The 15,605-nt window shown below is 33.4% G+C and overlaps 3 protein-coding genes and 1 non-coding gene across 4 annotated transcripts; 1 reads left to right on the top strand and 3 right to left on the bottom strand.

The window, feature by feature from the left end:
- The first annotated feature begins 1,169 nt into the window (after positions 1–1,169).
- Positions 1,170–1,963, top strand: LOC103312356 (uncharacterized). The gene is made up of 3 exons (XR_010333784.1): positions 1,170–1,329; positions 1,379–1,761; positions 1,812–1,963. It is a non-coding gene; the product is annotated as an uncharacterized LOC103312356 (transcript).
- Positions 1,964–3,437: 1,474 nt separating this feature from the next.
- LOC135265912 (uncharacterized) lies at positions 3,438–4,127 on the bottom strand. The gene has a single exon (XM_064356293.1). It carries the CDS (start codon positions 4,113–4,115, stop codon positions 3,489–3,491), a length of 627 nt encoding a protein of 208 aa, XP_064212363.1. The 5' UTR covers positions 4,116–4,127; the 3' UTR covers positions 3,438–3,488.
- A 220-nt stretch (positions 4,128–4,347) lies between these two features.
- Positions 4,348–5,331, bottom strand: LOC107398354 (odorant receptor 4-like). Its single transcript, XM_064356257.1, has 4 exons — positions 5,024–5,331; positions 4,880–4,979; positions 4,726–4,830; positions 4,348–4,356 (listed from the first exon to the last, which is right to left on the bottom strand). The coding sequence occupies exons 1-4, from the start codon at positions 5,329–5,331 to the stop codon at positions 4,348–4,350; spliced, it is 522 nt and encodes a 173-aa protein (XP_064212327.1).
- A 443-nt stretch (positions 5,332–5,774) lies between these two features.
- On the bottom strand, positions 5,775–7,404 carry LOC103312361 (odorant receptor 4). Its single transcript, XM_064356292.1, has 4 exons — positions 7,059–7,404; positions 6,803–7,007; positions 6,179–6,334; positions 5,775–6,129 (listed from the first exon to the last, which is right to left on the bottom strand). Exons 1-4 carry the CDS (start codon positions 7,358–7,360, stop codon positions 6,073–6,075), a joined length of 720 nt encoding a protein of 239 aa, XP_064212362.1. The 5' UTR covers positions 7,361–7,404; the 3' UTR covers positions 5,775–6,072.
- Between the last annotated feature and the right edge of the window lie 8,201 nt (positions 7,405–15,605).

The raw sequence follows: 15,605 nt of genomic DNA, 5'->3' as shown, positions 1-15,605 counted from the left end.
TTCAGCGCGAAAAAAGCAGAAGTTGTTACAAGATGACTAATTTGGGTGCTGAGATAACATTTTTTAATTTCGCATCATTTTTTTATAAAAAACAATGAAAATTTATGAAATTGTGACAGTCCCAGTCTACCGTGCTGCCATCTATCAACTTGCTCCAGCGTTAGAATCAATTATAACATGGCCTCCTTGATGTATGGAGACAACTTCGTTGTTCAGGCCTGGCGCATCGTTAAGTTCGGCTGATTCTCCACTGGCGCTGCATTTAGCGGACTGACGTTTATTTGACAAATACCATTTTTGAGGTTAAAGACTAATAAATTTGAAAGATGTAAGTGTGCATTGTGAAATACGTTGAAAATGTGAGGATAATTCTAAAGTTATGCCCTGAATGAACGTTTGGATAGTGTAACTTTTGCAGGAAATCATTTTACGATCATTAGGATTTTTTATTTTCAGCTTCAGAAGATATACAAATTATTTTAAGGTGAATTGATTGTTCATCGTTTATAAGTATTTTAAGCATAACCTACGGCACTAGTACGCAGACACAGATGCAGAAAAAACGATGTTTCAAAGAACCTTCCATTTATTATGCATACTCTATGGTTTTACCAATGGTTAAGGTTGAATGCGTTACAAATCTGTGATTTTTAAGACATGGCTTAAGTTTTCTGAAAGGTATTTGCAACCTTTTAACCAGCAGATATTTGCAACACATTGTTTAGGCAAATGAAACTATTTTGCACACACGTATTTTCAAAACCTGCTATTGTTAATTTAGTTTTAGTAAAATGTACAAAGAAAGTCGTTTTTTTTTCAAATAAATTGGTTTAAAAAAGCTCGATCCAACGTTCTTCTGCTAGAGTGTCTCTGAACCGTCCGTTCCAAAGTCCCTGTCTGGACCTCTGCTCACTCTCAAGCACCGCTCGTGGATCACCAAACTCCCGAAAAAAATCTACTACTTTATAATTTTTTTTGAGTTTTTGTATTTAGAAATTATCAATTACATTGTGGGCTCTTTTTCACCTTTTCTTATGCTGATTGTACTTGTTAAATTCAATTTTTTTTCGGATTTAACCTCACTAATGCTATTTGTCACATAAACGTCAGTGCGCTAAATAGGGCGCCATCTACGGTTTCGAAAAAACCGCTGAAGCTTATCGATGCGCCAGGCCTGAACAACGAAGTTGTCTCCATACATCAAGGAGGCCATGAATTATAATAGCGAGTTGGTTTACCTGTCTGTCTCTATATCGTGTGGCGTAATTCACTTCGATTTTTGGTAAAGTTGCCTCAGCAATCCAAAAAACTTGCTGTGCAGACCTACAAGTAAGTATTTATGTAAGAAAGAATAAAAAGTGAGGTTATATGGTTGTAGTTCCCTTCAGTGGGCCCCTTTCCGAGACAGTGGACTCCAACGCTTTATCTCAACTACTCCAAAGTTAGCAATGGTTATTCAGACTCAAGAGACCCCAAATCCAAACAGTCTCAAGTTTTTGCCAGGGGTTAAAATTCTAGAGGAGGGCCAAACTATAGATTTTCCTAACAGACAAGCGGCTTATTGTTCACCTTTGGGATACTTACTTTTCCAAATTAAAAGTGTTAAAAGTGTTTCTCTGGGACCGGAATTTATCACTGTTACTAAAACCGATGATAAAATTGAATGGATAGTTATTAAACCTGAGATTTCGGCCACAATTATGGACTTTTTTGACAGCGGATTACCGGTCTTGAATGACGCCACCCCGAACGCAGACACGCGTAATTATTTAAGCAACAATAATCATTAAATTACCTAACATTTTTTACAGAAATCAACGAAGATGATTCCATATGACGGTTTTCTCACGAAAAGCAGTTTTAAATAAGTGTAAAGTAAAAAGAAAGTACTAGGGCGTAATTAACGATTATGGTTGTATGTAATTGAAGGGTGGAGATAAAAAAATAAACTAAATTAAATGTTTTTTGATGGTATTATCTAACTAGCTGTACGCAATTAAACGTAAACGTAATAACTAGGTTTACTTTTAATTGATAAGATAATTGAAGGTTTACAAAAACAACAAAATTGGACTTTAATTTTATCGGTGTTCGATATAGAACAGTGTTTTCTTTTACGTGAAAAAATTTGGACGTAGTCATTGTGGTAAGGCCAAGTATGAATTTCAGAAAACAAAATTTAATTACCTAATAAGTGTTAGGTGAATTGTAATAATTACTGTTGAGAAAGTTGTAAAAAAAACGTAACGATCGGTGTAAGTAGTGGACGTCATTGGACATTTTGGATTAATTTTTAGATACTAATGTTCTTATTTTCAACAAAAATGGATGTCTCAATTTGGATAAATTATTCCATTATTTAATAAATGTATAGAATATCATGTCATTAAAAGTGATAGTTAAAATTGATAAAATCAAGTTAAAAAAAAAAAAAGAAAATTATTGAAAATTAATTTCTTTAAAACAGTATTCCTAATAGATATTGAGAAACTGACTTTAGATATCATAATTGTTCACAATTATTACTGTAGTAAATTTTAAGACTGCACCGCAAATTTGTTCGCTGTGCAAAACCCTTTTGGTATATCTTATAAACTATACCATTTGATTGCTAGTACTGTTGATAAACTGCGACAAATCACTTGGAAATGTCGTGAATTTATAATTTGGGTAGGCTATTTTGTGATTGATAAATTAGTACAAACTGAGTGAAAAAAATGTATTCTAATTAAATATTACTGTTTGAAATTTTATTATTTGACTCTTCATCTTGATTAATTATGAAAATCTGATTTTTTACAAGTTAAAAAGTATTAAAGGCTACTTTAATGATTACATGGTATAACTATTCAGATAAGGTATATTTAGTTATTTTTTTGTCTTTTAAACTTTACTACCGTCCTTTAAAATACAGGGTTTGCATTTCAAAAGGAGTCAGTCTCAATAACTTTTGACATTGAATAAATCTACACTCACCGGTAACATTATCGCATCACTAAAATTGCAAGATTTTAAGGCTTATGGATTAATTTTTGAAGTTTTTAATCCTAGTAAGCTTAATATATTTGTATATCACTCAAATTACACGTAACTCAAAGTTACTTACTTTGTATTCCACCTCATTTCCGGAGAAACAGTATAAAAATATTTCTGTTATAATGCACAAAACGTAGAAGACAATCGTGTAGCCGTCAAGACTGAAAGGATCAACCTGCACATGTTTAATAGAAGATTTCGTTTGTGTCAAAATTTAAGTTTTGGACTCACCAAACTTAACTGAAATAGTGCTAACCCCAACGATGCAGTGCTCGTTAAAAACTGTGTAAGCAAAATTTCATTAAAAAAAACGTTTGAGTGTTTCGCAAAACTGAAAAATTGAAATTAGTTAAAATCTACGCGATTTAATAAATACCTATCAATTTTCTTATGATGCCTTATGCATTTTATCAAGTTTATATTGAAATCCTTTTTGGAGTTGTTGAGTTTTTTTAAGTCGTAACATAAAAGATCGCACTGAATGCCATATTCAAAAGATCTATGTTTATGCTGATAATTGCAATACAGAACACACAAATAACTTGGTACAAATACATGATTTCAAAAAGTGGCGATGTTCGTGTTTTGTACGGATACCAAGCCCAAAATGGAAGTTCATATTGAGCTAGATCACCAGTGAGTAAAGGCGTAACCGCTAAAGCAAGCACTGTTGCAGTTACACCACTTGTCATTGCGTAAAATACGATCTTCCAGAGATGTAAAATACTGCGTGATAAATTCATTTGAGTGTCATTTTTTGGTTGAAACTCTTCACAATCCAAATCTTGTAACAATATTTTGATTAGATTCACTTTGTAAATGAAACAAAACGATTTGATTGAAGCACACCAATTGGTACAAAGGACAAAAACTGTCCCCATTAACGACGAAAAATTCGTGTGAATTAGAAACAAATTTATGGTTTGGAATAAATTGTCACTTGCTACCATCACAGTTAAAAGTATTGCATACAAAGAATAAAAATTACGTCTGTATTTTGTTTCTCGAGGCCATAAACCCATGAATTTTAAAATCACAAGATTAGTTTTAATCACTGACTTCCAAGCAAAAAAAATCATTTTTAAGTATACTTTATTATATGCATCAATATTTGTTACATTTAGAAAACAATTTGATGAACAAATGTATATGAAATGTGCAAAGAATGGCATTTATAGTTTGACGTAGGTATGTATCTTACAATACAAACACGTATGCTATACTATTAGATGTCATATTATAAGTGTTTAAATTTTTAATAAATAAGATCTATAGTAATTTACACAGTTCAGTACTTTTAATAGTATTATATTACTTTATCTATAATTTATAATTGAAATAGTAGTGCAAATAAGTTGCACGTGTCTTTTTTATCATGTTTCTCGAAATAGACCACGTTTATTATTTGAATTATATAGTAACTAGCACAAAAGCATCTGCAAGTCATTAAAATAATTCACATTATTTTCTAACTGCAATAACTGCATACTATTTATGATTATTTATTATTGAAGTATACAACACATAATCGTATCTAGTTTAAATCTCAAGAACGCTAATATACAGATTATTTTTTAAACCAATGTTTTCAACAATATTTTGTAACATAAGCGGTGACAGATTATTGTAGTGTGAGAAGAGTACATTAAAGTATAAAATGAAAATCACAATGAAAAGAAAAATACTTACTGTTACTTCCACTTCGTTTCCAAACCAACAGTACAAGAATATTTCATCGATTATTGCAATTATATAAAAGACAATAATGTAACTGTCGACAGTTAAGGGTTCTACCTATTAAAACGTCGTTTCACATACGAAATTTTAGAATAAAAATAATTACCAAACTTAATTGAAACAGTGCCAATCCAAGAGAAGCAGTACTCGTAAAAAACTGCGTTAATAAAATTTTATTAGCAAAGGAATTTGCAATGTTGGAAAAACTGAAACGGAGAATTAACTAAAACTCAATTTTCTGTAGATTTACCTTAAAATTTGTTGGTGATGTTTTATACACTCTATCAGTTTTGCGTTAAAACAATTATCATAATTTTTTAAATTTCGCAAATTGTTGCACAGTAACTGACATTGAACCTTGACGAACATCATCAAAGACGTATTTGACATGTCTATATTCATTGATAAAAAGGCAATGCACCATACACAAAAAAATTGGTACATATACACAATTTGGAACAGGGGTGCTTCTCTAATGTTGTAGGGATACCAAGCCCAAAAAGGCAACTCTAATTTTCGAATTGAACCATCAATTATTGGATACGTAGTAATTAACATTATAGTTACTCCAACTAAAATCTGAAAGCCGTAGTAAACCATCTTCCAAAATTTCAATGTTGACAAGACTATCTTCATTTGATGACAATTTTTGGGTTGAAATTTTGCACAATCGATATTTTTCATCAAAGTTTTGATATATCGCGTGTTGCGGATGAAGCAAAATGCTTTAATTGAAGCACACCAGTTGGTAGAAAGGACAAAAATCGTACCCATTAAAGATCCAAAATCTACATAAATACAGAAAAGATTTGCCGTTTGGCCAATATTATCACTAGCAATAATCGCGTTTAAAATAAATGAGTAGAAAGTGTATAAACTACAGTTGTAATTATTTTTTGGCCACAAGCCAAGCCATTTTAGGAAATTAACATTAGTTTTGATTGTTAACTTAAAGTCAGTCATTTTTGTTGCACCTTTACTCTTAGAATTCAATAGTTCAAGTGTCTGTTCACTGTGTAAAATTGCTTTTAATTAATGAATATGTGGCAACGTTAAAAAATTATTGTTTTTATTCTATCTTTGATATTTTGATTTTACAAGTGGTTCTCTTTTCAATTAACCAAGCATTTAAATGTGGATTAAATTAATGATGCTTTTATAAACCGACCTTTCTAATAACGCATATTAAAAAAATGTAACATTAAAGTTGTTGTTTTCGATTTAATAGTTTTCGGAGATAAGATTAAGTAGCATGTAGGTGTTTTGTTTCAGTACATAATATCCTACCTTAAGATGAGTTTATTTAGATCCAACGTTGTACAACACTGCAAAATAGGACCATCCGGAGCGGACAATCTGTAATTTTCTATTTTATACTCTTTCTAATGTTATTTGGAGTACTAACCGTTATGAAAGTTCTCAGTGAAAGTGCAAATAATTTAACTGCTGTAGCTTTTATTGGTCGCTGACATCTAATTGAAAAAATTAATAAATTTTTTTTTGAATTTTTCGACGCTTCAAACCAAGTGGATTCATAAATTGCATATAAAATATTGCTGCTCTAAACAAAATATTTTGAAATATACCGGATGTATCAGAAATACGTGTGTTAATTTTAACAGGTACTAGAGATCAACAAATAAAACAATTTTTTTATTTGTAATTTTTTAATAAAAGTTTCGCAAATTAATTTAAATATTGAAGCAAATAACATACAGAAATGTGTATTTGCCTAGGGGTACAAAAACAAAAGTAACGAACTAGTATTTTTGTTGTTATAGAAACGGACAATTTGAACAACTTAAAATAATGAAAATTGTTATTATGAATACAAATTAATTATTAAACACTGACCGGTCCGTTTGCATAAAGAAAAGAGGAAAACAGTACAAATAATAAATAAGAATTTTGCAAAATGTTATATAGAAAAGTTGTCGTACTTGGTGAGTTTTTTTACGTGGTAAAATTAACCCATGTACTTCTGATACACGCGGTATACGAATTGCTACCCAAGTATTATTGGTCTTACCTTTGCTTCAACTTCATTTCCAAACCAACAGTAAAGCAGAATTTGCATTATAATACCTCCAATGTAGAAGAGATGATTCAAACCTTCACTGCTCAAAGGGCTTACCATGCTCAACTGGAACATTGTCAAGGCCAGAACCACGGTGCTTGTGGCAATTTGACTCAAGACAATCATATTAAATAAACCATTACTTTTTTCTGCAAAACTAATACAATTTAACATAATGGGACCGACTGTGAAATTTAACTTGACATACACTAAAATTGCTTTATGATGCTTAATACATTCAATCAGTTTTTTATGAAAAAAGCGCGTCTCTGTAAGATTTTTTAAATCGTCGCACAAAAGGTCACACTGACACGATGTATACATCATTAACGCTATGTTAATTGTATCTAAATTTAAATTGGCAACAGTTATGTACCAAATACAGATGAATTGGTAAACATAGGCTAGTTCATAATACGGCGATTTTGTAACATCGAACGGATAACGCGCTGGAAAAGGCAATTTTTTTTGCCAAGTCCATCCATTCAAGACTGGAAGTAGCGACCACATGGCCACGATAAGATACACGTTTATTGAATAACCAACGTATAAAATTTTCCACAGATTTAAAAACGGTTTAATTAACTGAGTTTGGTGAATGTTTTTTGGTTTAAATTGATACGTTTTTAACATTTTGAATAGTATCTTCACTGTTTTAATGTGCTTAATGAAAAAGTACATTTTTACAGCTCCTAGAAAATTGATGCTTGCTACAAATATTGTAGCTGTGAGAGCTTTTAAATCGGAGTATACTTGTAAAATGTAGACGATCTGTGACAAATTGTGACCACAAACTATTACTCCGACCGTCAGTGAAGTGCAAAATGTGTATAAATCAAATTTGTAAAAATCACTTTTGGGCCAAAGTCCCACAAGTCTGAGAGCTTTCAGATTTGTTTTAATGCTTTCTTGCCAGTTAAATGAATTCATTTTTTGACTGTTTTGTTTTAAAACGAACTACCGCTGCAACTGAACAATTTTGAAGATCGACATGCTATTTATTTGAATAAAAGTCATTAGGTAATTATGTTATTTTTTATTATTAACCAGACTTATTCAGTTTAGGTATGCATAATAGCGAAGTAATTAAGGAATAATTACTTGATCTCAAAAATTTAAATAACGGGTTATTCAACATTTAATTATTATTAATGAGTCAAGTAATTACTGTTTAATTACATACAGTGTTTAGTTAATTTTGTAGATAATTTCAATAATATAGTATTACAGGGGTATTTTACTGAAAAGTGGCTATATTGGTTTGCAGGTCGGTTTTAATTTTTCATTGTTTACCATCTAGTGGAACTTGATTTTGTTTATCTGATGTCTGACATACACACCCACCTATAACTTTTTTTTATCTGTATTTGTGTTACAAGTGACACTTTGTGGGAAAGGGTACTTTGAAAGTAATATAACGGACTATTTGTTTTTGGAATTTTTTTATATCCTACGCAATAAAAACATAAAAACCAATTTTATAAGTTAAATGGTATTTAATGTTCAATGTAGGTATCTTTTTTTTCTAGGCAACTATGATAATGCTGCCTGTAACGTGCATCTACACAACATTTTGTAACATTTCGAGTGTGATATTTGCCACCACTTGCCGAGGTGGTAAGTGAACGTAAGGTGGGTCGGTAGGCTTACTTGAAGAAAGTTAAATTTAAAACACGTACAATAAGACATTTAGTTATTTTAAACCACCATTACACTAACGAATTAATGAATAAAACTAACGTTTAATTTTCAAAAATGTCAAATACAGAATACAGCCAGTTTCAGAAATGTTTTTTTTTGTGAATTTCGAGTTTTTTATTTATATTTGTTGTTTGATTTCTAACACAACTCCGAACTGCTGCGCAAAGACAAAAAGCTTCACCGTTACAGAATAACCAGCAAAATTTCGGAAAAACCTGGGAAAACTCGGAATTTGAACTTTTAACAACTCTGTTGGCATGTTAAGACATATAAAAGTTTACAAAACTTTGCTACAGTTAAAAAAAAAGTTGCTCTGGTAATTATTAGATCAAAGGAGCAAAAGGAGGGGTCACTGCTGCGATGACCACGATGGAGACAAAATGTGCCAGAAGTGGCATGCAACTTGACATATAGTGTAAAGAACCAAAGAGAGCTGTTAGAATATGTCTTTAGGGGGGGAAGACGTAGAGGTTGCCTTTTTTTTGTGTATCAGTCGCCAAACTAAAGGTAGGTCAGGTCAGGTCAGGTCAGGTCAGGTCAGGTCAGGTCATGCGTGTGGCAGCTAAAGCAGAAAAGATGGGGGCAATGCTGGGGAGGCTAATGCCAAACGTAAAAGGACCATCACCTTCAAAGAGGAAGGTAATGGCAGAAGTAGTAAATTCGATTGTCATGTATGCGGCACCAATCTGGGGTCCTACTGCACTCGACATACGGAAGTACCAAGAAAGATTGGTACAGGTCCAGAGAAAGACAGCTCTTCGCGTATGCTCGGCATACCGAACCGTTTCGGCGGATGCTGTCCAAGTAATAGCAGGGATGATTCCCATTGATCTCAGAATCCATGAGACAGTCAAGGTAAGAAATAGAACACACACCAAGCGCGAGGCGCGGGAATGGTCTATTAAAGAATGGCAGAACAGATGGAATGCAAGTTCCAAAGGCAGATGGACGCACCGTCTTATTCCAAATATAAGACAGTGGATAGAAAGAAACAAGAATGCGGGTCAGGTAAATTTTTACTTGACACAATTTCTCTCAGGACACGGGGACTTTCGATGTTATTTGAAGAAAATGCATCGAGCAGAAAATGACAGATGCGTGTACTGCGGTGAGATGGACACTGCCGAGCACGTATTGTTCCAATGTGGAAAATGGGCTGGGATCCGGCATAGGCTGGAACAGCTCGTCAATGAGAAAATCAATCCAGAAAATCTGGTAGAGATTATGTTGAGAAGCAACAAAAATTGGAGAAAAGTGCAACGTTGCACTGAAGACATTTTGAAATTCAAAATGGAGGCTGAAAAGACTGGGCAAATAAACAGCCCAGGAGACTCGCCAGAGGTGCTGACGAGTATCTAAAACAGGTGGAAACAGTCAACCATTGATTTGACCGACGCCAATCGCAGGAGGCGGGCGACGGCTTGGGTCAATGGCAATGGCTAAATGAAGCTAAATGAAAAGAAGCATCATAAGACGCAGGAGCTGAAGCCAGTGGAGGCGTAGAAACAGACAAGCCCGACCCCCTGAAGACATGCCTAACGGCGATACCGGGGCTTCGGGTAGGTGAAGAACGGGGGAACCAATTCTACCTTAAGGTCGGGTTCCACGTCCAGGGGCGGGGTGGGGCTCCTGGGTTAAAAAAAAAAGGTCAGGTCAGGTCAGGTCCCCTCCGATGGGATGCCACCTTGTCGTGGTGGAGGGGCTTAAGGGTGTGTCGGAGCACCTACTAAGAGCATCCCTTTTAGCATACCGTAAACCCTCAAGGGGGAACGGGGGGACTTTTGTCCTGCGAGGAGTAAACCTCTATAAACTATCCATTAAAGAACGCCGGAAAGCCCGGTGACAGGGTGTGGCGACCTTGGATGAAATCTTAGCTGGGGGAGCTGAGCGCCAGCCCCTCCTAATACCGCAAACCCGAGGTCGATTCAACGACTCTACACAAGGCGTGGTGTAGGGAACGTCTCGGCTGATGGGATCGGGAGGCTTGCCTTAACCGGCCGGCCTACGAGGATGAAAACCTCTATAAAAAATCCTTAACTCGCTGGCGGCTTTTGCAGTTTTCCGACCAAGCGGGTTGTGGCTGTTGGATGCAACAGCCATGGCTGGGAGGTGCCCAGTCAAACCAGGTGAAACGACTATGGGAGATGGTGCGTCCCCATAATACATAGAAAACGCCTTGTCCTAGGAGCGGGCGCTCCCCTGGGATGGACCCCACCTTATCGCCCGTACTCGTGGGATCCACATGAAAAAGGTAAACTTGAAACAGGAGAAAGAAGCTGGGAAACTGGCTGGAGAAGGTACTCTGAGGAAAGACCTGTCGAAAACAGATGCTTTGAAAGTAGCGGCGGGGAAACAAACCGCCAAACTGGACGAGGCAGAGAATCCTAAAACTCCAGGAGAGGACTCGAGTTTGGGGAACATTAACCCGTTTGGTAGATCAAGCATGACGCCTCGATCTCCACAAAGAAAAGTGCAAACTAGCTTGATAGTGGGACAAACACCCAAGCTAGACGAAACGATCGAAGTGTACAAGGAAACACCAACAGGCGCAATTCCAAGAAGGAAAAGAGTGTCTACTCCTGAGGAAGCACATAAAGTTAAAAAGCTAGTTGAAACTAGAATAAAAAAACAGAAAAGCCTGGTACTAGGAAATATAACCTGTACTGATATCCTACAGGCCTTTACACAAGTGACAAGCACATTTACACATTACACATTTCTGTATGTTATTTGCTTCAATATTTAAATTAATTTGCGAAACTTTTATTAAAAAATTACAAATAAAAAAAATTGTTTTATTTGTTGAGCTCTAGTACCTGTTAAAATTAACACACGTATTTCTGATACATCCGGTATATTTCATTTAGAGCAGCAATATTTTATATGCAATTTATGAATCCACTTGGTTTGAAGCGTCGAAAAATTCAAAAAAAAATTTATTAATTTTTTCAATTAGATGTCAGCGACCAATAAAAGCTACAGCAGTTAAATTATTTGCACTTTCACTGAGAACTTTCATAACGGTTAGTACTCCAAATAACATTAGAAAGAGTATAAAATAGAAAATTACAGATTGTCCGCTCCGGATGGTCCTATTTTGCAGTGTTGTACAACGTTGGATCTAAATAAACTCATCTTAAGGTAGGATATTATGTACTGAAACAAAACACCTACATGCTACTTAATCTTATCTCCGAAAACTATTAAATCGAAAACAACAACTTTAATGTTACATTTTTTTAATATGCGTTATTAGAAAGGTCGGTTTATAAAAGCATCATTAATTTAATCCACATTTAAATGCTTGGTTAATTGAAAAGAGAACCACTTGTAAAATCAAAATATCAAAGATAGAATAAAAACAATAATTTTTTAACGTTGCCACATATCATTTACCTAAAATTAGTTATTTATCAATAACTTTAATACAAAGATTTTTTTTACTATTTTTACCTTTATGTGTAACCACTTCTCTACCACACACCATTAAGTTGATGCGTTAGTTTTTGAGCACGCTGTATATACAAATAAAAATTTGTATTGCGTTAAAAGAGGGCAGGTATAGTAGGTAAAAAAAAAGAAAATGTTTCGAAAATTACCTACCAATTTCAGTTTGGAAGTACAATTTTCCTTACTGTGCGCTTGTGTTGAGTGACAAATTTTGATAATGAATTAGTACTGCTAATCGGTACACTAAAAACACTAGACACGGCGTACCAACCTAACAACTTTACAACTGTACCATAGTAACCATAGTAGTAGAATAAACTACTACTCGTATCTATGGAATAAGCAGCAAGCGAAAAATATGTTCTGAAGCGACCACTGGTGGAGATTGAGTTATTACTTATTAGTTATTAGTTTTCGTACTGTAAACACTTACGGGAGTTATTCGATTTTTATTAGTGAAATTAATGTTTATTATGCACTAAATACAAATAAATCCATCAAAATTACAATACTGTACAAAATCCATTTGGCGCCAGTAACAGTAACGTCTTTCAACAACCGCCATATTCCAAGCGATCGCAGCGCCCCCATCGGCCATGTTTTTCGCCTATAAAAAGAAATCATGTTTTTTTTATTAGAGAAGAATATTTTTGCTTACAAGTAAGGATTCTAGAATTGATAAAAGCTTACAGGAACCCTCATAACATAAGTCATAATATAACAATACGGCATTACAGAATTAGTTTCTTGAATTCAGCACTGTTCCCAAACAATATTCTCCTCTGACAGAAAAACATTATTTTTTACTTTCTAGTGTATCTACATATGTATTTTAAAAAGCAAAAAACGTTTTTTAATTTTTTTTAATACAAATTTAACTGCATCCATACTTTTCAGCGGCCCTGTATACTCGCAACTCCTTCCGACATTTATGTTTTATCAGTTTGTCTTATTTATTTTACATATACCTACGTCCAAATTAAAATCTTACAATATTTTGATTTAGAAACCATTAATTATTTTTTTACTAATTCATCACCTGTTTCTACAAGAACCAATAAAATCGAAAAATAAAAAATCTTCTATTGAAATTTGTATAGATTTAGCTAGACCTGGTAATTATATATTATTAGTTTTCTTGTCTGCGGTGAGAAAAAGCCCAAAAAGACATTAATAATAAAAAAAGAAAGTGTAATTACTTGCATCATTAATTAAAAGCAATTTTACACAGTGAACAGACACTTGAACTATTGAATTCTAAGAGTAAAGGTGCAACAAAAATGACTGACTTTAAGTTAACAATCAAAACTAATGTTAATTTCCTAAAATGGCTTGGCTTGTGGCCAAAAAATAATTACAACTGTAGTTTATACACTTTCTACTCATTTATTTTAAACGCGATTATTGCTAGTGATAATATTGGCCAAACGGCAAATCTTTTCTGTATTTATGTAGATTTTGGATCTTTAATGGGTACGATTTTTGTCCTTTCTACCAACTGGTGTGCTTCAATTAAAGCATTTTGCTTCATCCGCAACACGCGATATATCAAAACTTTGATGCAAAATATCGATTGTGCAAAATTTCAACCCAAAAATTGTCATCAAATGAAGATAGTCTTGTCAACATTGAAATTTTGGAAGATGGTTTACTACGGCTTTCAGATTTTAGTTGGAGTAACTATAATGTTAATTACTACGTATCCAATAATTGATGGTTCAATTCGAAAATTAGAGTTGCTTTTTTGGGCTTGGTATCCCTACAACATTAGAGAAGCACCCCTGTTCCAAATTGTGTATATGTACCAATTTTTTTGTGTATGGTGCATTGCCTTTTTATCAATGAATATAGACATGTCAAATACGTCTTTGATGATGTTCGTCAAGGTTCAATGTCAGTTACTGTGCAACAATTTGCGAAATTTAAAAAATTATGATAATTGTTTTAACGCAAAACTGATAGAGTGTATAAAACATCACCAACAAATTTTAAGGTAAATCTACAGAAAATTGAGTTTTAGTTAATTCTCCGTTTCAGTTTTTCCAACATTGCAAATTCCTTTGCTAATAAAATTTTATTAACGCAGTTTTTTACGAGTACTGCTTCTCTTGGATTGGCACTGTTTCAATTAAGTTTGGTAATTATTTTTATTCTAAAATTTCGTATGTGAAACGACGTTTTAATAGGTAGAACCCTTAACTGTCGACAGTTACATTATTGTCTTTTATATAATTGCAATAATCGATGAAATATTCTTGTACTGTTGGTTTGGAAACGAAGTGGAAGTAACAGTAAGTATTTTTCTTTTCATTGTGATTTTCATTTTATACTTTAATGTACTCTTCTCACACTACAATAATCTGTCACCGCTTATGTTACAAAATATTGTTGAAAACATTGGTTTAAAAAATAATCTGTATATTAGCGTTCTTGAGATTTAAACTAGATACGATTATGTGTTGTATACTTCAATAATAAATAATCATAAATAGTATGCAGTTATTGCAGTTAGAAAATAATGTGAATTATTTTAATGACTTGCAGATGCTTTTGTGGTAGTTACTATATAATTCAAATAATAAACGTGGTCTATTTCGAGAAACATGATAAAAAAGACACGTGCAACTTATTTGCACTACTATTTCAATTATAAATTATAGATAAAGTAATATAATACTATTAAAAGTACTGAACTGTGTAAATTACTATAGATCTTATTTATTAAAAATTTAAACACTTATAATATGACATCTAATAGTATAGCATACGTGTTTGTATTGTAAGATACATACCTAGGTCAAACTATAAATGCCATTCTTTGCACATTTCATATACATTTGTTCATCAAATTGTTTTCTAAATGTAACAAAATATTGATGCATAGAATAAAGTATACTTAAAAATGATTTTTTTTGCTTGGAAGTCAGTGATTAAAACTAATCTTGTGATTTTAAAATTCATGGGTTTATGGCCTCGAGAAACAAAATACCGACGTAATTTTTATTCTTTGTATGCAATACTTTTAACTGTGATGGTAGCAAGTGACAATTTATTCCAAACCATAAATTTGTTTCTAATCCACACGAATTTTTCGTCGTTAATGGGGACAGTTTTTGTTCTTTGTACCAATTGGTGTGCTTCAATCAAATCGTTTTGTTTCATTTACTGTTAGACATGCGTATGTTGTACTGTACATAATAAAGTTAGTCTTTAGCTGACTCTCGTGTAGCACAGACGTACTTCGATCCTCACCCCACTCTCCAGCATAACATGGCGCAGTCAGAAACTCGTAACAGTTACAAATAGAATAAAAAAAATCAAGAAATAATATAATCAAAAAATGGAGCCCAGCAAGTTATCACCGCTTCAATTAACCGGCAATCATTCTGAAAACTGGAAAAGATGGATACAAAAATTTGAAATTTATTCCACAGCCACCGAATTGAAAAGAAAAGAAGAAAAAGTCCAATGTGCACAACTTCTTTATTCGTTGGGTGAAGAATGTATAGAAATATATAACTCATTTGAATTTAATGAAGAAGAAAGGGACAAATTCGCAATTTTAAAACAGAAGTTTGAAGACTACTTCGTTCCGAAGAAGAAC

This window comes from Tribolium castaneum, chromosome 4, assembly GCF_031307605.1.
Source record: "Tribolium castaneum strain GA2 chromosome 4, icTriCast1.1, whole genome shotgun sequence".
NCBI lineage: Eukaryota > Metazoa > Arthropoda > Insecta > Coleoptera > Tenebrionidae > Tribolium > Tribolium castaneum.
The sequence above is the reverse complement of the archived record's forward strand: the minus strand, read 5'-3'. Positions and strand labels throughout refer to the sequence as shown.

Bases quoted from the DNA above. Each gene is read 5' to 3' on its own strand.
- LOC107398354 (XM_064356257.1), bottom strand. From the start codon at position 5,331: ATGTTAATTACTACGTATCCAATAATTGATGGTTCAATTCGAAAATTA. The intron at 4,980-5,023 runs GTAAATCTACAG...TCTCCGTTTCAG, and splicing joins CATCACCAACAAATTTTAAG to TTTTTCCAACATTGCAAATT. The intron at 4,831-4,879 runs GTAATTATTTTT...ACGTTTTAATAG, and splicing joins CACTGTTTCAATTAAGTTTG to GTAGAACCCTTAACTGTCGA.
- LOC103312361 (XM_064356292.1), bottom strand. From the start codon at position 7,360: ATGTGGTCGCTACTTCCAGTCTTGAATGGATGGACTTGGCAAAAAAAA. The intron at 7,008-7,058 runs GTATGTCAAGTT...AAATTGTATTAG, and splicing joins CATCATAAAGCAATTTTAGT to TTTTGCAGAAAAAAGTAATG. The intron at 6,335-6,802 runs GTAAGACCAATA...TATTTTGTTTAG, and splicing joins GAAATGAAGTTGAAGCAAAG to AGCAGCAATATTTTATATGC.
- LOC135265912 (XM_064356293.1), bottom strand. From the start codon at position 4,115: ATGATTTTTTTTGCTTGGAAGTCAGTGATTAAAACTAATCTTGTGATT.